General features: G+C 43.4%; 1 protein-coding gene across 1 annotated transcript; it reads right to left on the reverse strand.

Moving 5' to 3' along the window:
• Positions 1 to 9,379: 9,379 nt before the first annotated feature.
• LOC106891907 (fatty acid desaturase 1-like) lies at positions 9,380 to 20,500 on the reverse strand. Its single transcript, XM_014948737.1, has 12 exons — positions 20,291 to 20,500; positions 18,025 to 18,135; positions 16,381 to 16,578; positions 15,496 to 15,597; positions 15,198 to 15,326; positions 14,310 to 14,370; positions 13,146 to 13,222; positions 12,211 to 12,308; positions 11,414 to 11,510; positions 10,614 to 10,693; positions 9,617 to 9,742; positions 9,380 to 9,431 (listed from the first exon to the last, which is right to left on the reverse strand). Exons 1-12 carry the CDS (start codon positions 20,498 to 20,500, stop codon positions 9,380 to 9,382), a joined length of 1,341 nt encoding a protein of 446 aa, XP_014804223.1.
• Between the last annotated feature and the right edge of the window lie 1,893 nt (positions 20,501 to 22,393).

A 22,393-nucleotide genomic window follows, 5' to 3' on the forward strand; every position in this document is an offset into this window, starting at 1 on the left:
TTGGCCTTCAGAAAAGGGAAAGCTGCTCATGCCTGTGGTACAGCAGTGCCTATGGTTGCACCATATCGAACAGGAAGAATTTGCAGTCCTGCTTACTGCGAATTTTATTGATTGTACCTTATTTTAGCCCCTATTTCCTGAAGAACCTTTTGTTATCTTTTTATCTAAAAACTTCGGTGGCAATTCACAGAAGTGTCACAAGGTTGTCTAGTTTCTCATCACAGTTCACTCAAATTTTAGTGAACGACAGTTCCTAATAGTTTGAGTATGTAAAGCTGAAATACAGCACTTGACTTGTGTATCAAAACTACTAGATAGCCTTTCAAAAAGCTCTCGGGATTTTTGATACTCAAATGTTCAGTTCTGCTTTTCTCACTGCTCTTACTTTGTTCCTGAATCCCTACTTTGCCTTTCCAAGGTAGGGAACTGTGTGCCTCATGCCTCGTTGTACGTTGTACCTTCAGAAATCAGTGGGTAAGTGCACCGACTGTCCATGTGGTGGGAAGGGCACTGTGACATGAATTTGTGGAGCCTTTAGGAGAGTGTTTAACATAAATGCTATTTTATGAACTTTGTCCAAGTGGCCTTTATCCGACTGTGCCCATAAATGATTATTGTTAATAAATTCTAGGGTAAGTTAGACTAGTTTAGAGTAGAGGGTGGACTGAAGTTTGGTTGGTGTCAAGTCAAGAAAATTGAGCATTAAGGAATGGGGAAGAGAAGAAACATCTTGCACAGTATGGTTGAGAAGACCTAGAATGGGCTGGGCAGGCAGTATGTGCTTTCTGCAGCTACCTTTTGTTTTGAAAACTCACCATTTCAGTACTTAAAAGACTGGCCCATGTTCTGTGCTGCTAAACTGAGCATGACAAGTATTGTACAGTAAAACATGTTTTTTTCAAAAGGCGCTGAGAGGGTGAAGCAGCCCTGGAAGAACAATAACGCTGTTTCTTCAAATAAACATGACCCAAAATAATCCATTTATGGCTCCTCACCATGAGAATTAAAAGACTGTTTACATGACATGACACAGTCTCACTTATGTTTTGACTTTGTTCTGCCCAAGTAAAATCAAATATTCCTTTGATGGGTTGTTGCAATGCAATTTTTAGTTACGTGTGAAGGAGCGTTGCTCAACATCTTCCTATTACTGTTTTATTTTAGATGCACATCACTAACAGTGGAATTGGGAGTGAGTTTGAAACTTAAGTTTACAGCTTCTCTCAGAAATACCTCCGCAGGTTGTTTTCCCTTTTCCAAACTGGACTCCAGTAGCCAAAAGTGGCAGCAGATTGCAGAATCTCAGTGGACGTTTGTTGAAGAGCGCTGTGCCAGGAGACAGGTGAGTGTATGGAGTTGCTAAATCTTCTCCAGGGGAAAAAGGGTGAGGTAGGTTTGGATCAGATAGTTACAGTTTAAGCATGTTGGGAAAATTAGCCCTGAATTCCTCTCTTGAAACCAGCTGGCTCCTTGCCTTTGAGGGAAATTCTCTTCTGAGCAGTGTTTTGGTGTCCATGACTTTGGTGTCCAGTAAATAAATTGAACTAGGTGGTCTTTAAAGGTCCTTTACAACCTGAACCAGTCCATGATTCTTTCTGCATTCCTGAGTTTTGTTTGCTGTGGGACTTGAGGCTTCAAACCAGTGCTGCAGGAGTGGATTGAGCCAGCGATAATGTTGCACGTTCTTATCTCTCGTTGATAGTAGACTACGTGAAGGTGCATGGTAAAGCTTGACCTTTCCTCCCAGGCAATATTGCAGAACTTAATCTGAACCCATGTTTGGGCTTACAGTTGTGTGTCCATGACACGGGTCGTGACATGCGAAGCTGGACTTAAGCTTTGCCTTGACTCAGCTGACTCTGTGATTTAAGCAGTTGCATAAGGCCATTTTGGACAGAACTGGGAAAAGAACTAAGGCTCTAGTTTGATTGTAAATGAAATAAAGGCAATTTTGCTAGATTTAGTGGTTTGTCAGTAGTGGCTGGATTCACACTTAGCTCTTGAATCCAGAGGAAGAGCTCAAGGCCTTTATAATCTGTGCTGTGCTGCTGTCTCTCAAATAGCTGTTTAAGATGCCCAGCAGCAGATTGCGGAATCTCAGTGGACATTTATTGAAGAGGGCTGTGCCAGGAGACAGGTGAGTGTATGGAGTTGCTAAATCTTCTCCAGGGGGAAAAAGGGTGAGGTAGGTTTGGATCAGATAGTTACAGTTTAAGCACGTTGGGAAAATGAGCCCTGAATTCCTCTCTTGAAACCAGCTGGCTCCTTGCCTTTGAGGGGAAACTGTCTTCTGAGCAGTGTTTTGGTGTCCATGACTTTGGTGTCCATTAAATAAATTGGATTAGATGGTCTTTAAAGGTCCTTTACAACCTGAACCAGTCCATGATTCTTTCTGCATTCCTGAGTTTTGTTCACTGTGGGACTTGAGGCTTCAAACCAGTGCTGCAGGAGTGGATTGAGCCAGCGATAATGTTGCACGTTCTTATCTCTTGTTGATAGTAGACTACATGAAGGTGCATGGTAAAGCTTGACCTTTCCTCCCAGGCAATATTGCAGAACTTAATCTGAACCCATGTTTGGGCTTACAGTTGTGTGTCCATGACACGGGTCGTGACATGCGAAGCTGGACTTAAGCTTTGCCTTGACTCAGCTGACTCTGTGATTTAAGCAGTTGCATAAGGCCATTTTGGACAGAACTGGGAAAAGAACTAAGGCTCTAGTTTGATTGTAAATGAAATAAAGGCAATTTTGCTAGATTTAGTGGTTTGTCAGTAGTGGCTGGATTCACACTTAGCTCTTGAATCCAGAGGAAGAGCTCAAGGCCTTTATAATCTGTGCTGTGCTGCTGTCTCTCAAATAGCTGTTTAAGATGCCTGCAAAGCATCTGTCATGTCCCTCTTCTCTCCTGGTAAGGAAATGTCAATGTACATTTCTTGTGAAAACTCCTCCCACGTGAGAAGTTCTGAGGAACTCTTCTAGATCAGGATGATTTCAGTTGTGGGGCTGGATCATGAAGAAGATTCCTGAAAAAGCCCTATGTTTGCAAAAGGTTGTAAAGGGTTGCATACTTATGGAGTCTAGGAAAGTCAATCAAGGCTAAAAAAATGGGGCAGCAGTGTAAAAATAATAACTGCAGTAGCTGGATACTCAGTTCAGTGGTAATGATGACACTTTTCCAGCCTGGACTGCTGTGCAGAGCCTGTAGGATTTAGTTGTGTGATAAAAGCTTGAACTTTGTCGTGGTGGGGTTCCACCCCAAGTCAAACTTCAACCCTGGTGCAGCTGGAAATCTCACTGTGGTGCAGTCTGAGAGCAAACAGGCCCTTGGGAGCTGTGCTGAAATTTATTTTCAGGTCATGCAGGAAAGCTTGGTAACTTTTTAACTTAAAAATAAAATAATTTTACATCCTGCTCAGCAGAGCAAACTAGCTGGATCAAGGAGGTCTAGTACTGTTGTATGATTCGTTGTGACTTTTTTCAGCTTATCAGTTGCTGCCTGAGCTGTTTCATTAAATGATGATACATTATCTTGAAATTAAACAGCAGACACCAGTTACTTTGCCTTTTTTTTTTTTTCCCCCAGAAGAACTTGCAGACAGGGTCTTGACAAGTTTCTTGAAAACCTCTGAAATATTCACCTTGATTTTAATCCATCTCATTCAAATCATTCCAGGATTAGAAAAGGCATTTTGCTTTGTTGCTGCAATCAATGTTGGATCCAGTGATCCGATTCAAATTCTGGAAAGCTATAAGGGAACAAGTAAGAAGAAAATCTTCATTTCCTCTTTCAGAGCATGTGGCAAATCACAAAAATGCTTTATATAGATTTGCTGTGTCAGTTAATGTCAGTACTTATTCTTTGCTCGTTTCTCTCAGATTTCACCCTTTAAAAACTTTGACCTGTATTGAGAACTTTGTTATTTTTTTTATTGATTTCTTTTTTTCCAGTGCAATAAATCGTTGACTCAGTGATTGTTGATACAACAACAGCACTGACACAGAAGTGGATACACTCTTCTACAAGCAGACAGCTGGGGAAGAATCATCTCTCTGTATTTTCCACACTTCAGTCTCAAGAATCTTTGACCTTGTGCACACATGTTGTAAGAATTATTGAGGAATAAGGATGATGGGAGATACTGTTTACAGTCTAAGCTGCAGTTGCAACACTCCCCAGACTGGATGAAAATACCAAGTGCCTTAAGGCAGCCTTCCCTCTCTCTGCCCTTGGGGTGGCAGCTGGGCCAGTTTTTAGCTTGAAATCCAGCTTTCCCTCACGGATGCTGCCGGGGTTGCCCTTGGGAATGTGTGAAGAAGCAGGGAACTGAGTTCTTGTGGCAGGTTGAAATGTCTTTTTCTCTACTTGGGCTGTCAGACTGTGAAAGTGTGAGGGTGTCTGGGGAGACCTGAATCCAAACAAACACCCATCTCCTGCTTTCCCTGCAGCTTGCTTCCTTCACCCCACTGCAGTTACTCTGCCTTTGTAGGTCATGTCCAGCATTCTTTTTGGTTCCTCCTTGCTTTTTGGAAAACAATTAAATTAAACAAGTCGTTTCTTCACATTTAGCATTGTCTTGATATAATAGATCAAAGGGAACCACGCCAAGGGAATGGCCTGTTTGATCAACCATGGTCTTTGGTTGAGTGCTTTAGTGGAGGTTTCCCCAGGGCTGACCCTGAGCAGAGGTCTGCACGACCTGTTCCCGGGCTGAAGCCACGAGCTGCCCAAACCACTGCTGCTTTAAATTTTGCAATGCTCCCCTCTGCCTAAAGGTGTAATCTTTAACAGAAGTCACACGTACTTTTGCCTCACTTGCATTTTTATTTTTTTTTCCCCTCTTGCTTTCTGTTAAACCTAGTTAAATTAGGCAAGAAGTCTGGTGTTCCTTTTTGTGTAGCTTGCAGGGGATAATCAAAATATATAGGAAGGAGATAAAAGCACAAAACTCTGCATAATTGTAGCTCTCATGTTGTCTACAGGTTCTTGACTTTGTGTGGGGAAGTTGGGAAAGCAAGAATGAAGAAATCTCTGCTCCTTTTCCCTGCTTTACTTATTGCAGAGTCCAAGGTGCTTTCGATGTTCATTACTTTTCCTAAATCCTTCTTTTTCCTTTAGATTTAAAACAAATAAGCCTCAAGGGATTTTTTTTTTAGGGAAGTTAGGCATCTGATAGGCGTGTATGTACAAGCTTGTGAAGACTGCAGGCTGAGGAATATTTTCAACAGTTTTACATGAAATAAGCAGAGTGATTATACTATAAAAAGTCTGGCTGCGATGTGTCAACCTTTTAACAGATACAGCTTTTTGTTTAAAGATTAAGATTATTTTTTTTATTATTTACCATTCAGCTTTATAACACAAGACAATGAATGTGCTTATTTCATTTACTTAATATCTAGCTATTAATATGAGATGCTGCATGTGAAATGAAATTAGTCATGCATGCTGATATTTCTTAAACCATACCCTTTTCCAGAGCAAATTTATCGGAAAAACCACTTCATTTAAAATTCAAACTATCAATATTCTTTCCAGTGGAAACTGTCCTGGACCTCTGATTTCAGTATATGATCACAGGGGGAGAATAGAATTTGCATTTCAGAGTTGCAGGAATAAAGGCTGTGTTTTAGAGTCAGTTAATATTTTCTATTATTGCAATCATTCTTCACACTTGGAAAAGTGGGCAGGGACTCTTGATCAGGGAATGTAGTGATAGGATGAGGGGTAATGGTTTTAAACTGAAAGAGGGGAGATTGAGATGGTATCTCAGGAAGAAATTCTTGGCTGTGAGGGTGGTGAGACACTGGACCAGGTTGCCCAGAGAAGCTCCATCCCTTGGTGGGGTTCAAGGCCAGGCTGGATGGGGCTTTGAGCAACCTGGTCTGGTGGGAGATGTCCCTGCCCAGGGCAGGGGAGTTGGAGCTGGATGGTCTTTAAGGTCTCTTCCAACTCTAACCATTCTGTGATTCTAAAAGATAACCTGTTGGTGCTGCTAGTTTTATTTCCACTCTGTTTTCATGTACCATAATTTTTTTCCATATTTTTTTCTTTTTTTTCAATGCTTTTCTGTTGGGTTGTGTAACTAATTTGTATATGTTTCCTTCTTTGGCCCTCTCAATGGTATCTTCTTTGTAGAATCTCACCAAGCTATTACATATTTTCCTGAGGTAATACAGGCAGCCTTTCATCTAACCCAATACTACTTACCATGCTGATAAGATTGGTCAAAGATACCGGGGGGAAAATTTGGCAACTCCTCCTGCTTGCCCTGGCATTGATCCATATTGCTTAGACTTTATTCCACATTTACCCACAGGCCTTCATCTTAATCTTGCTCAACCTTCTTGCACGCCCTTTCTCATTTGCACTGTTGGGCCCTCAGCTAATGAAAACATTTGCACCTTTTGTTTTTAATTGCATTTTGGGGTCCTGACTGCAAATTACAATAGAAGCCCAATGATCTTGAAGGTCCAAAAATCAAATGCTGGTTTTCAAAATCAGACCTCTCACCTACCTAGGGAAGTTATCTTCAAAGACTACTAAAGGTAATTTCAAAAGGCTTTATAAAATAGTGGAAATGTGTTTATGAATAGCTGAGAGTGTCTACCGTGCTGATAAGATTGGTCAAAGATACCTGGGGAAAAATTGGCAGCAACTCCTGCTTGCCCTGGCGTTGATCCATGTTGCTTAGACTTTATTCTACATTTACCCACAGGCCTTCATCTTAATCTTGCTCAACCTTCTTGCACGCCCTTTCTCATTTGCACTGTTGGGCCCTCAGCTAATGAAAACATTTGCACCTTTTGTTTTTAATTGCATTTTGGGGTCCTGACTGCAAATTACAATAGAAGCCCAATGATCTTGAAGGTCCAAAAATCAAATGCTGGTTTTCAAAATCAGACCTCTCACCTACCTAGGGAAGTTATCTTCAAAGACTACTAAAGGTAATTTCAAAAGGCTTTATAAAATAGTGGAAATGTGTTTATGAATAGCTGAGAGTGTTCTGAGTCCTGCTTTACTCCTTACTGCTCCCACAGAGTTTTCGGGAATCACTTCTTTTACTCCCATGGTTCAGGAATTGTACTTCGTGCCGTTAACCTCTAAACATAATTGCACATCTTCCAAGGCAGAAAATGGTTTAATAACAAATCTTTTACATGTTCTGGCTGGCTGTACTGGGTTAAAGGTTTCAAAGTAAAAGTCAGTGCTTGGCGGTACCTATAATTCAGACAATCATTGCACAAACAATACAAAGTCCATTCATTATCTAATCAGAGGCTCTCTTATATCTTTCTTTTTACCAGGTGTGATCTCTATTTATTCACTTCATCACGTTCATTATTGTAAGAAAGCGTTCTTACCTGCTGATACTCAAATGAATTTTTTTTTTTTTTGTTCCCAAAGATTCCTTTCTGAAAGTTAGTCTTTATTTCAGGGTTTGAGTATGTACTCGGGAGGGTACCCATTCCAAAGTACAGACTCTTACTCCTCTCAAGGACCCAGATGAGCCTCTTTCTCCACTCACCTTGTGCCTGGCAGAACCAAAATTTGAGTCCACTCAGGTAATTCAGTTTACTCTTGAACTCTCAAAACTACCGTAATAAGCTTGAGCTTAATAATAAGCCTTGCTGGATCCTGGACTCTTGTTCCCTTACAGTATACAGCCAGTGCTTGAGTCCAAATGGCTGGCACTCAACCTTGTGTGGTGCCAATTTAAATAACTATCCAGGATGTATTCTGGAGCAAGAGCAGCTTTGCATCATGGTAGGTTCACGTGGCTGCCATTTCTGCAAGCCAAACTTGCATAAGCCACTACCCAACTCTACCCTTTTCCCTGCTTTCTTGTCCCACCTTCATCACCTGATTTTATTTGTTATCCAAACTCTCAGGTTTGTTTCCAGAGCTTTAAAACCTCACTGGGAAGCAAGGAAGTTTCCAGCCCCACCAAAACTTCCTAGGGTGTTTGGAAACAGGATGGGACTTTTTGTAACTATAGAGCGTGAGTGAGCTCCAAAAATTGTAATGTAAACTCTTCCTTATGTATCAAGGCATAGGAAGTAAAATATGCATGTTACTTCATTTAGTCAAAAAAATCTTCAAATCAGTTTGTTTGAATAGACCAGGATTAGGTTTAGTGTTAGAGCCATTAGGGTTAAGGTTGGTTTTAGGGTTAGGGACTATTAGGGTTTGGGTTAGGGCCATTAGGGTTTGGGTTTGTGCTTATGAGCATTAGGGTTGGCGTTAAGGTTAGGGTGAGAGTTATGTTTAGTGTTACAGCCTATTAGTATTATGGTTAGGGACAGTAAAATTAGGGTTAAGGTAAGGGTTAGAGCCTATTGGTGTTTGGGTAAGAGCCTATTAATATTAGAGTTAGGGCTGTTAAGGTAGGGGTTAGTGCTGTGGTTACGGCCTACTGGTGTTTGAGGTTTTAGGGTTAGAATTATGGTCAGCATTAAGATTATGGCCTGTTAGGGCTATTAGGATTAAGGTTTGGGTTCAGGATTAGGGCAATTAGAAAGTAGGGTTTGAGCCTATTAAGTTTCAGGTTAGAGTTTCGTGTCATGGTCCATTTGGATCTCCCAAAGGTACAGGATGGCATAGTCGGTGATTTACAGACATGATGGTTATAAAAAACTCAGCCAGACCAACCTGGGGAGAATACACGTGGCTCAGCCCAACACAAAGTATAAGGAATAAAAAAACTTAAAGAGAACAGTGGACTTGAGCTGGTTTCAACCCCTGTATTTCTTCCTGACAACTGGGGATGCCTGGCGCTGTGAGGATGAAGATGGTCTAGAGAGCAGTAATGGGAAACACATTTGTGGTGTTATTCAGCTGCAGACTACAGTTGCTGTACTCTGTGTGATATGTACTTTATTATAATTTATTATGATTTCAGCACATTGCTGGAAAACCATGTTAATTCAAAATCCGGTACAATTTTGAATGACTTCAAATGAGCAAACATTCTATTAAGCATTAAACCCCCCACATGAGGGGTACCAAAAAAACCCAAAACCAACCCAAAATACTGGTCTGAGGACTCTGTGTGTGCAGCTGCACCAGTCCCTAATCTGACTTGAACACATACTCAGGCTTAGAAATGCTCTTGGCCATATTTCCTCACAGACAGCTAGCAAGGAGGTTCTCTTGTTCTAACCGGCCATCTTCTGTTTGCCTTATCCACTCTTAACACATCTGAACCAAAACACCAAGAATGACCAGAAGTAAAATTCGGGTAGCTTCATATCTATTGGAATCATATCCTTCTGTTCTTACTCATTTTCTTCTGCTGTAGAGACCCTTGTGATGCCTGCTCCTCATCTTGGAATGCAAAGACGTGGCAGGCTGTGAATGGTACCATCAAGCCCTGTCATCTTATTTGTGCAGGTAGGCATCAAGCCAGAGTTCTCCTGAATTCTTCAGAGAGCTGCAAGAGAGAGCGCAAGAGGCCACATTATGCAGGATTGCTTAAGGGAGTGATGGTGGGGACAAGGGGAATGAGGGTTTTCTGTGTGTTGATTTCTAAGAGAAGAACAAGCCAACTCTTGCTCTTAGGGAGTCCAGTCTCTCCTACATCCTTCAGCAATTTTTTGTTGGTGTGTTGTTACTTACTGCACAATGTCTGCAAAAGCTGTGAGCAAGGGCTTGCACTGGTACTCAATGCCATGTTTGGCACACAAGGACTTCACCAGAGGAGCCACCTTCCAGTAGTTGTGCCTTGGCATGGTGGGGAACAGGCTGTGAACAGGAGACAGACAGAGTCTCTCCAAGTGCTTCATAAGCATAGCTCCATAATAATAGCTTTCACATTTCATTATTACTTCTGAGGAATCACCCACCTCCCTCACTGTGAGGAGGGTCTCCAGCTGCTCCTGGCTCTTCTTTTCCCCTTGGTGTGCTTGTAGCACGAGTAACTCTTTGACTTTCCTGCTTTCCCTCTCTGTTATTTTCCACAGCACCTCTGAAGTGACACTACTCCTAATTAAAATGATGCCATAAACTGGAAGAAACTATTTCCCCCCCTCCCCTTTCTCCAGAAGTAACCATCTCCATAGCATGGAAAAGGAGATGAGCCCATCCTTCGGTTGCGTAGCTCAGTCTCTAGAGTAATAGCATAAATAGTTATTACAGATAATCTTAAAATACTGTGTCAGACTATGAAGAAGATGCCTTAGCACGTATATATTCACTAATGCTTATGTGGGTCTGCTACTTTGGGCAGATCCTGTTGCTGTCTATATTGTTTCAGAGATCCTGCCCACATTGTTTTCACCTTCCTGGGGGTCCAGTGAAGGTTTGCGATTATGATTCTCTTTAGGGTTTTCATTCTGTTTAAAGATAAACTCTTTGGCCCCCCATGACTGTTTGTAAAATTCAGAGGAAAGAAGAATAGGGAAGAGGGGAAGAAAAGGGAAGCAAAAAAAATTTATAAAAAAAAAAAAAAAAAAAAAAAAAAGAAGACAAATATCATGAAGTTCAGGATGAAATCTTGAGATATGACAATGTTGTGATCTTGACCTTTGTGGTTACAGCTGTAGAGGTAGAAAATTTAAAAAAAAAAAAAAAAAAAGAAGAGAGAAGAAAATTCTCTTTCAGGGTGTGTACTCACTGGTGTTCAATCTGGAAGTTCAGATGCCCAGTAAACCAGTCATTGAACAGAGACTGCTCAACATTGCAGGTTGCCTGGAGCTAGAGGAGGGGAAAGGAGAGCAAAAGTCAGTATGGATTGGTGACTGCAGCCCTTCTCGTTTGGCTAAAGGGCCCAGTGCACTGTGCTACTCTGCTCTGCTGGTTTCTGTTAGCCTAAGCTGAGCTACCTCAAGCCAGGGATCATAATCCTCCTTTGGCTTTGTGGGCCAGCAGCTGTGCACAGACTGGCTACCAGGGATCATGGTAAAACTAGGAGCTGGCTCCGTGCTCCTGTGAATACGTGTGAACAGACAGGCAAAAGCTCCTCCTGGGTCTTCTCAAACCAACTCTGCAGAGAAAGCAGAGATGGCAGGGGACTTCTCTGGTGGCCACACTTTACTGCTGGACTCCAGTAAGTCTCTCTGCTAAGAGGAGACACCACGCTGGTGTTCTAGTAGCGTGAAATTACTCAGCAGGAGCAGGACACAAGCTTCCATCTCTGCATAAGTGGAAAAGGTCCAACATAGAACGATGCAATACGTGGGGAGATGGGTATGTTTAGGAAAGAGAGCTGGGACTTTGCTTTGATTTTAGATTGCCCATGAACTTGTCATTGCTGTCCTCCTCTGCTGTTACCATAACTGAATCCCGTTCTCCTATTAACCTGCACTTCCCAGTTACCAACATGTTTTCACCCTTAATGCAATAGAGGCTTGCTTGTCCTATGGTTGGAATTTGAACCTGTATGGCCACAGTTCTTAAGAACAGAAAATATTTTACCTGCGTAGACACCCAGTCCAAATTGTTGTCATAGTAAATATCCATAGGGATATGGTTCATCTGTGAAACCCAGACAAACCAGCTGCTCTCGAGCATCCTGCACAACCAGACAAGAGGCCAGAAGTCAGTAACAGGTAAGGAAGTCAGTGCTGAGCCATTGAAATAACAGCACAGCTGGAGTTCCAAATACATGGCTCAACACCAGCTTTGCTAATCCAGCACCTGGAAGAACTTCCAAACCCTGGAAGTTTCATACTTCCTTATGAAACTCATGATTATTTAATATGTTCTGTGATGAAACTGATGGAGTCTGATACTCGCCTCGTTTTATCTGTATCCAAAGACCAAACTGATTAGATCCAGTAAAATGATCCAAGTGGAGAGTGTATTGTCCATTCAAGCTAATGCTGCTGGATAATGCCTGGGTGTTTGCAAGCCCAGGCTAAGTTTTCTTTCTCTAACTCCAAGTTCTCTTTCTCTAACCAGTACCAGACCCGACACCCAAAGCACTGAATGTTGTCTAAGGTAAGTATCTCTCAGTTTGGTCAGCACTCGGTGAAGTCTCTTTGGTGCCAGAGCCAGTGAGGTGACATAAAACTTGAACTGGCAATTCAGAGAGACAGCAGAAGAGTCTTAGAGTTTAACTTTATGGAATGAAAAAACTAAGCAAAAGGAAAAAAAAAAAAAAAATCATAAAGGAGAGCATGGATAGATAAGCAAAGGCAGAGAAAGGCAAGCAGGTCCAGATGGAAAGTATACGTAGAGGAAGGCTGAAGAACCTTCTAAAGAGATATCACCTGAATATAAAATAATATGCCAGGAGACTCTTTATTTCTAACAGTGATCCGTAAGTCAAAAAGAATCTGATATAGAAGGTCAGCATCCAGGCCAAGTCCTGCCAAAACCAGAGACAAGAAGAAAATAAATTATCAGTTACATTCCTTTAAATCTTTTGCTCAGTTTCATGTTATACATACAAGAAAACAGTCTGCATTCAGCTTATGTAGCTTTTTGCTAAATGGAATCATCTGGAGCAATCCAAGTTAACATCAGCTAATAACATGTTCTTTTCACGGCTTGCTCTCACGAAGATGAATCTGAGCATTCACGCCCAGTAAGGAGATTAAAATATTAGCAAATGAGTATGCATTCAGAAACATGAGTTGGAGTCTTGTATCAAATCATTTCCCAGGATTTCACAGTGAATTAAGTGCTAGACCAACGATGACATCTTGGCTGGAAGTTGCTCTGTCCTCCTTAAGGCGTAACACAGGCAGGAGAAGGAAGGATGAAGCACTCGTTGTGGCTGCCTGGCGTAGGAAGGAACACCAAGCGCATGTGTACTGCTAACAGATCATCAACAGGAGCTCCTATAAATCCACATCCTCCCCTTCTTGACCCCTATGAACCTTCCAATTAGCTTCCCACACCAAAGGAGACAGTATACTTTGTGGTTCTGCAAATGAGGCAAAGCAAAGCAGAAGCCCAACAGCCTGTTGCGTGTTTTCAGGCCCTTATCACCGAGCTGAGGAACACGATGGGTTTAGCAGGAAAGCACACAGAACCACTGGAAACACTCCACCAAACTGACCATCGTAGTAGCCCTGACTGAAGGGCCCACAGTGTCACACAGCAGGGACCGAGCTCTGGACAGAAGGTGGCTCCACATTCAGAAGAAAGGTTGAAGACCCACAACTGACCCCCTCTTGGCCTCACAAATAGCAACACTTACCGCCCAGTACCTTTTGGTGTAGGCAATGTAAAATGTGTGGCAGTGGAAGTAGGTGGGAAACAGGAGTGGAGGAAGAGCTGAAAGGGAGAACCAATCATCACTGGTAATGTCATGGACCAAATGACACATAATCAAACTTCAAGCAAAGGATCTCCGAAGAGCTGCTCAATACAGAGAATAGTCTGGGAAGCTTTAGGGCTGCAGAATTTTCTGGATGATATCAGTATGCACCAAGGCAACCTGGGAGCCTGCTGACCTCAAGAGGTGAAACAAAGGTAAGACAAGAAGCTCTCTGAAGCTTGGTTGAGGGCAGGTCCTGCTCTTCAGCAGAAGAGCCTGCTACTGCTGATGTCACCTGCCAACACAGGTAGCATTGCCTACCCTTTCCTCATGGAGAGCTTATTTATAAGAGTGGAGAAGAAAAAAAGGGGTGTGTTGAATCCTGAAAAATAAGGAGGACAAGACGCCAGAAACTTGACAATCCTTTTGACTATCACAGTAACCACTTTGCAAGAAAGCAATGACTGATGCTGGTGAGGATGCTCTACCAGTGCCTCTAAACATTTCTAGCTCTGTCCATTAATCTGATGGTGCTTGCAAAGCTGAGATTTCATTTTAGGCTTTTAAGTGAGGAACAGCCACAGGGGAATATTTTGAGAAGTGGCTTCCACAGCCCTCACCACACTCATCCAGGTAAGTTCCTTAATTAATAAGTTAAGAGTCTTTCTCCTTTTCTCTGCCCAAATTACATGTAGAATTGTTTTTGCAAAGCAGTACAGTTTTAAGATGACCTGAGATAAGTGTACCCCACTACTTTTTCTACCCTGGAACAAACTTAAGCCATTTGAATAGAAATTCTCAAACCAAATTAATGTGTTTCAAGTCAAGAAGGGCACAGAAACCTGACCTCATACAGGATCATAGAATAATTCAGGCTGGAAAGGACCTCAGGATCTCAGAGCAGTATAAGTTATGAGGACAAACCAGGTTACCCAGGGTTTTATCCAGTCAGGTTTCCAACTCCTCCAAAAACTAGATACAAACTGATGATTATGTTCTTTGATGCAGGCACCTTAGGCCTGCTGAAGTTCTACAGGTCAAAAGTAAGGTCTACAAGCCCCATTGGTACCCCTCACGGTATTGCAGGAGAATGGAGATACTCACTGATGAAGAAGTATTTGTGTTGGTGGTTGTATGGCATGTATTTTGTCTTTTTGATCCCAAGCTGTGAACAGAAACGGCAAAAAAAACATACTGAATGGAAACAAAGCAACCTGCACAGGTAAATTGCTGTCTTCCATTCTTTCTTCCCCAGAGGCACTCTTCTTGCACACTTCTCACAACCCTCACTCCTACCATCTCCTTCTTGTCTACCTGTCCAATTACTTTTCATACACTACACACCTTTTCTCTAAACCTTCATTCCATTAATGTAAGGCTTTAATTACTTACAGCTTTGTGAAGTCCTTCAAAGACAAACTATTAAGCAAGCATAAGATTTCTCTCTAGCAGGGGAAAATAAATTAACTAAGTGATTGCTGAAAAGCTGCTTTAGATATCCTCATGACCAGCCAAAAGAGAAGTAACTGCCCACAAGAAAAAACTATGTTGGTTTGTGGTAGGAAGGAAAAAGCTGTCACAGATACCAACCATTTTCTGGATTGGAACAGAATGATGTGATAAAAACTATGCTTTATATTAATGTTTACAAGTTATCTAATAATCATTAGTTACCGAGTTGTTCTGCCAGGTCATTAAGTTGCTATAACCATTAAGTCTTTTTCCTGATGGATTCTCCACCTTCTATATGATGCATACACATAATCTCTAATTTATTTACAACTACTTGTCAACACTTCTAGACATTTTTAAAGGAACTTAATGTGCACTGTGACCACCTTACTAAGGCTGAAGAAAGTAGACACAGGTCTACTTTTTACAGGAACTGTCATCACAGCTTAGTTTTAGATCTTTATGGTACAGCGTCTTTTTTGTTGACTAGGTTGTCCTTCCCAGTTCCTGGTTCCTGAGCACATGCAGGCACACACTGACCTCCACAGAGAATTTCTTCCCCAAAGTGAACAAGAAAGGGTGCATATCAATGTCGGGATCTTTCCGGAAGCAGTTGGGTTTGGCATGGTGCCGGGAGTGCAGGAGAGTCCACCATTTGGCTGATGCCCCCTGTTTTAGTGAAGAACACAGTATGAAAAGTACAGTGCTTTCAGAGATAGATTCTCTCCAACTCCCTTCCTTTGCCCAATGCTTAGTACGCTCCTCCACGGAGTCTTCAGAACACAGGCTTTTACAGGAAAGCCATCGAGTCTAAGTTTTTCCAGGCTCAGGTACTTACAATCAAATGGCACATCACAAACTTGTGCAGCAAGTGGTTCCACTTGGGCTTCCTGAACACTGAAAGATGTCCTAAATCATGCTGTAACCATGAAGCCTGGACCTGAAAGAGCAAATAGACATTGGGAGGGGACAAAAACGGGAATTAAGACCAGAAGGGTGTAACACCTGTCCTTTGAAACACCTGCTTTGAAATACCAAGATTTATTTTTCAGACACTGCTCCAAAGTCACAATCGTAAAGGAACTATGAAATCCTGATACTCTTAAGGCTTCTGACAGGCTTTTGGGTGTTTTCAGCCTGGCGAAGGCACCAGGGACACCTTATAGCAGCCTTCCAGTACCCAAAGGGGGCTGCAGGAGAGATGGGGAGGGACTCTTGATCAGGGAGTGGAGCCACGGGATGAGGGGGAACAGTTTTAAACTGTAGGAGGGGAGATTTACATTAGATCTCAGAAAGAAATTCTTTGCTGTGAGGGTGGTGAGACACTGGAACAGGTTGCCCAGAGAAGCTGTGGCTGCCCCATCCCTGGAGGGGTTCAAGACCAGGCTGGATGGGGCTTTGAGCAACCTGGTCTGGTGGGAGGTGTCCCTGCCCAGGGCAGGGGGGTTGGAACTGGATGATCTTTAAGGTCCCATCCAACCTGAACCATTCTTGATTCTTTGATTCCCCTAGAATATACCTTGCTGAAAGAATCCCAGACTAGGTTTGGTGGGAGCTCACCACATGCAGAATTTCTTCTTTATGTCTTCTATAAACACATGCCATATGTGTCTTCTTGTGACAAAGGAGAACTATGCCAAGTAAGGAAATGGAGGACTGGAAAACTGCAACATACAAAGTTGGTGCAAGTCCATGTGTACAGGCTGTGGACTTCATTGCTTACCTGGGAAATGGTCAGCACCACCAGCGAGACAATGAAGGGCATTAAGGATGTCCCAAAATAGAAGAGAATGAGCCAAGCAGCAGTATCCAACAGGAGGATGTGAGCGAGGTGCAGGAAGAAGAAGAGTTGATTTGGCTCCAGAAGTCCCATTTTCTCAACCGTAGCACGCAATTCACGGAAATCTTTCACCAGCATTTTCTGTGGGAAGCACCAGCATTACATGTTCCCTGCTTGTAGAGTGTAGCACTGCAGCCTCAAAAGCCCAGGACCACTTTAAAGGAGGAAAGAAAGAGCAAAGAACCTGGCCAAATGGGCAAGAGCTGGGCTTGCACCCTGGTAAACTTTATCATCGTTCTCCTACAGCTTCTCTGTGTCTTTGCCTGATAAGGTCCATGGAGCAGAGGAGCAAGCAGCAGCCAGAGCACAATGTCTGTACCCCCAATCCCTAAGACTGTGTCTTTGGTGCTTCTTTCATCGTTTTTTTTGGCAGGGCTCCGATGGAAGTTGTGTCTGGTGGAGGTATGCTGGATGTTCATGAACATAGCTTGCCATCTTGTGGTAGGTCTTTGGAATGAAATTGTTCCTCTTCTGCCACTAGTTCTGATGGATTAATACATGTTTTCACTTTACCCTTCCCACGGTTAACAGGGGAGGGTTAAATACCTGTATGAAAACGGCATGTACAGCTCAGCTGGCCTCAGGCTGGTGGAAGAAGGGTGGAAGAAGAAATGAGCACATTACATGGGCTCGACCAACCCACCTTCGGTTTTGCCAGCTCTGCAGGTGCCTCTCAAGCCTGATTCCTGTCTCCAACCCACAACAGTTGGCCTACTTTCCCAGTTGTTTTGGGGAAATGGAGTTTGCATGGAGCAAGGCACATACAGGCTCTGCTGCAGGTCAGCTATGGGATTGAGAAATAGGCAAGGCATGGCCACAGGTGGGTCAGAGGGCTCAGGGGGTTCCCACCTACATAGGAAGCGTGGCCATGCCATTCTGGGACAGCCAGACTGCTCTGAATTGTGTTTCTAATGGCTGGTTTACATGGGGCCATGAATCATCTTACCCCCCTTCAGCAGGCAGCGTGGGACTACGCAAAGGACAAGTCAGGATGGGCTTAGAGGAATAGGGAAAAGAGAGTCTTGGACAGTGGGAAGCAATGAGGACCATACAGCCCAGGGATTATTTGTACTCTTAAATTATTCCTGTTCTGTTGTCTGTGCCTCTCTCATGAGGTTTTCTTTGACAAACCAGACTGTCTACTCTCAGCACAGTACAGACTGAGTACAGAGTACAGAAGCGAGTACAGACTGAAAATTTACTATCAACTGGAAAGAATGACTTCCTTTTTGGTTAGCTCTTTCTCTAAGCAAGGGAAAGAAGTGGGAGCTGTGAAATTCATGAGAGAAAAACAAGGCTCTGCCATTTATGCAGAGTTGCTGTCAAAAGTAAAAATCCATCTTCAAGAATCTCAAACACAGAACGTGGATTGAGATTAATATTCATGTATTGTTTCTAAGCAGTAGCACAAAAAATTGTGAAGAACCCATTTTTCCAGGAGCTACACTGATACAGAAGAACAAGGTCTAATCTCAGAATATTTCCCTTTATTCTGTCTTTGATCTGATTTTATGAGGATAGACTTACATTCTTAGTGGGCTCAATACTGGGTTGATCCGGTGCCAGCTCCCCAATCTCCAGTGACTTCAGGTACTTGCTCACCAGCACCTTGTCAACATGGAAAGCTACAAAGGCGTCCTGCAAATGCAGAAAAGTAAAGAAAAAGGTAAGAAAAACAAGTTCTGTGTTAGTGACCTCAGTTTGCTCTGCACAGCAAGACATTCACTGGGGAGGAACCGCAATAGCAAAGATGCCTGGCTTACCCTTATGTCTCCGCAAGATTTTGTTGGCCTTTTTCTTCTCGTGTTTGTCCTATGCTTTTACATGAGATCTTATTTCAGATGGCAAAAGGAAGAGGTCTGACTTCCACTACTGCAATTACTACAGGTATGCAAGCTCCATAATGCAAAATTGAATAAATCTCCATCATACGCCTAAAGCTCGGTCTAGTTCCCTTGCCCTTCTTCTTCCCCCTCTTCTCAACCACAATATTAGTGACTTTTCCATCTTCCTGGACATCCAGGTGCCCAAAGAACCTTCCTTATTCACAGACCAGAATCTCCTTTGTTGTGCAATTTGTCCAAAGAGAAAATTGCCTTTAAAATCTGCTTTAAATAAAAATGTGTTTCCTATTACTTACAAGGTAGAGATCTCCACGCCCAAATTATAGAATCATAGAATGGTTTGGATTGGAAGGGACCTTGAAGATCATTGAGTTCCAACTTCCAACCTGGCCTTGAAGCCCTCCAGGGATGGGACAGCCACAGCTTCTCTGGGCAACCTGTTCCAGAGCCTCGCCACCCTCACAGTAAAAAATTTCTCTCATATTTAATCTAAATATCCCCTCTTTCAATTTAAAACCGTTACCCCTTGTCCTGTCACTACACTTCCTGACAAAGAGTTACTCTCCATCTCTCTTGTAGGCTCCCTTCAGATACTGGAAGGCTGCTATAAGGTCTCCCTGGAGCCTTCTCTTCTCCAGGCTGAACACCTATTCTCCATCCAAGTTATGCTGGGTGGCGTTTAGGAGAAATACCTTTCCTAAAGGTATGTTTCTAGAAGCAGCTACTGTCATTGCCAGGGCTTGTAGCAACTTCCCTACTTTGCCCTGACTGTGAGCAATCACTGCAGTCCACAGTAGCTGCAAAAGTGAGATCAGGAGATAAGAGTAATCTTAAAGACTTCAGCCAGATACACGGTTACAGTCTGGCTGTTGCCAGAAGAAAAGAGTTAATAGTCACAAAAAATTCCAGGTCTCCAACCAAATGAGCTTGTGTAGTTGGTGAGTGGGGGCAGGAAGAGACGGCCCCAGGGCATCAGATCTTAGTGGAACCAAACAGAGTCTCAGGATAAGAGAATAGTAAGTTTCTGCTGTCTTATGTAAAGTTAGAAGAAAGTACAGTAAAGGAAATGATTGGTCAGGCATTCACTCCTTTGGAATATGAGACCCAGCTTATTTCTCAGAAGGTGTGCTAGATTTGTAAATTATCACCTCGCAACCTTATCTGCTCAGAATGGGAGTAAAACAAGTATCTTGACTCTGTATCAATTGGGAAAACATGGTTTCACTGCAACCTGAGCCTCTATATTTGCCTGTTTCCATAGCATGAGGTTGGAAAGTTTGCACGTAGTGATGATACCACGTACCCCCTGAGGACGCTATATACCCCCAGCCATGCTATATAGAATCCTAGAACCACAGAATGGTTTGCATTGGGAAGTTCCTTAAAGCTTATCCAGTTCCACCTGCTGCCCTGGGCAGGGACACCTCCCACCAGCCCAGGTTGCTCAAAGCCCCATCCAACCTGGCCATGAACCCCTCCAGGGATGGGGCAGCCACAGCTTCTCTGGGCAACCTGTTCCAGTGTCTCACCACCCTTAGAGTGAAAAATTTCTTCCCGAGATCTGATCTAAATCTACTCTCTTCCAGTTTGAAGCCATTACCCCTCATCCTATCACTACATGCCCTGTGAAAAGTCCCTCCCCAGCTTTCCTGGAGTGGACTGGAAGGGGCTCTAAGGTCTCCCCAGAGCCTTCTCTTCTCCAGGCTGAACCCCCCCAACTCTCTCAGCCTGTCCTCCCAGCAGAGGGGCTCCAGCCCTCCCAGCATCTCCGTGGCCTCCTCTGGTCCTGCTCCAACAGGTCCACGTCCTACTCATCACCATGCAGTTTGTCCCTGAACACCCCCCAAGTCCCCAGCGAAGTCACCTCCCAAGCTCTTGCCGGGTACCAGCCTCCTCCTCCTCCCTGCATCCCAAAGCCAGCTGGTCCCAAACGCCACCCCACCACTCACCGTGGCGTCCTGCCCGGCGTGGCTGTGGATGAGCCTGGCCCCCCCGGGGTGCTGTCGGTAGAACTGGCTGATGTCGTACACCTTCCTCTCGATCACCAGCCAGTGTTCCTGTGGTGGAGACCCCCGCCCGCTCCGCTCCCGGATCTCCTCCCAGGTGAAGAACCGCAGCGCCGGGCTGGATGCGGGGTCCCCAGCCCGTTCTTCACGCATCTCCCCAGGCCCCCGCAGAGGTGCCATCCTTCTTTCCTTCCTTCCTCCCTTCTTCCTCTCTCCTTCCTCTCCAGCCACGGGATATAATGGTGGGACACACCCCAGCACCGCCCTCCTCCTCTCCCCATCCCTGGGAGAGCTCCTGCCTTTTGGGCTTTCACCCCAAAACCGCTCCTTCACCCTCAGTGCAAGCCAAGCATGGGTTTAAACGTGAAGAAAATATCAACTACTCATTAAGAAAAAAAAACAACCCTAAAAAATTATTATTATTTCTTTTTTAGAATGAAAGCATCTTCTCCTTTGCAGCTGGACGCCGTAGAAATTGGTCTTGTACAAGACAGAAACCTTGCTCGCTGGGAGATAAAATCCTCCAGTCGCCAAAAGTTGTAACAGCAAACAGAAGACAGGAGAAAATAAGTCCATGTCCAGACCTGCTGTTGTCTGTTGGAAGCAACTACAGGTAAGGAGTATCTGACCACTTCATGGTGGTTTTTTTTTTTTTCCTCAGGTAGCTCATTCCATTCCCAAATCAGGTTTACTGGGCTCTGACACTCAGGGAAAGCTGCATTTAAATAAGCCTCTGATTAACCTGCTGTTAACTAGAAAAATAATATCAGTCTGTAGCTTAGTTTAGGTGTAGCAGTCCACAAACCCATTTGGAAGAAACACAAGTTATACACATTCTCATACCCAATTTAAAAAAAAAAATCAAACACCAAAACACAACCAACCAATCTCTTAAGGACTCAATATTATATTTATTATATTTAGAACCTGTTGAAATCCCCTATTTCTGTATTTCCAGTTCTCCAGCACACACAGCAAGAATGGGGCAGGGTGGAGGAGGCTTCATTGTGCCCTTTCCAGTCCCAGTCCCCTCCTCAGAGCTCCGTGCTCGATGCTGCTGTTTTCCAGGATGAGCCAGGGATGTCACACTCAAAATGTCATAGCAGGTCCTGGTGGCAGGTTGTGAAATGGCTTTTTCTTCCCCTCCTCCTGCCCCTTTCTTGTCTGTAAAATTACTTAGCAAACTATTGACTTGGTGACTCCAGGAAATTAGTATTAATTGCAAAACACTGCTTGGTTCAGCTTTTCCAATCTTTCTAAAGCAGTCTTAGCAGTCAAGTAATTTTCTCTTTTCAAAACAAGCCACAAAGCCTCAAAAATATTATAAAACCACAACTGAATCAACAATTTCTTTGTACCATGGAAAAACACACGTTAAAGCCCACATCAGCATCAACCCAGGTGGAGGAGCTCACAATTAAGATAGAGTTTTCAAAGCATGTGGTTAGAAGAATTAGAAGTTGGATCAGTGCTACTTCTTGGGATTTATGGCAACAAGCAGGAAAGGCTGCCACGGTAGGGACTTGGAAAGGTCCTAATGATTTACCGCAGACTCCTGATGTGGGACTCTTCAGCCAAATGGGTGCTATGGATAAGACACTGTTCTTCACATGGGTCTGAAGGAATTTTGGACCTCCTGGTGCACATACCTGTGAATCTTCACACTAATTGCCTGTGCCTAAAATATGCTTGAGTCTTTCTGCTCCTCTGTTGACTTCATTTCACAGTGTTATGAAGCCAAGGTTGGCATCTGTCAACAAGTCTAGCAGGATGTTGTGCATGGCCTTTTGATATGTAAAGGGGGCTTATAAATAAGATGTAGTGAGACATTTACCAAGGCCTGCAGTGACAGGACAAGGGGCAATAGTTTTAAACTAAAGAGGGTAGATTTAGATTGAACATAAGGAAGAATATTTTTACTGTAAGGGTGGCGAGACAGTGGAACAGGTTGCCTAGAGAAATTGTGAATGCCCCATCGTTTTAATTGGTTGGATCAAGCTGGCAAATGTAAATAGCAATGAACTCATGTAAAAGTGTAACAGAACA

The sequence above is a fragment of the Calidris pugnax genome, unplaced genomic scaffold, assembly GCF_001431845.1.
Source record: "Calidris pugnax isolate Ruff unplaced genomic scaffold, ASM143184v1 scaffold107, whole genome shotgun sequence".
Lineage (NCBI taxonomy): Eukaryota > Metazoa > Chordata > Aves > Charadriiformes > Scolopacidae > Calidris > Calidris pugnax.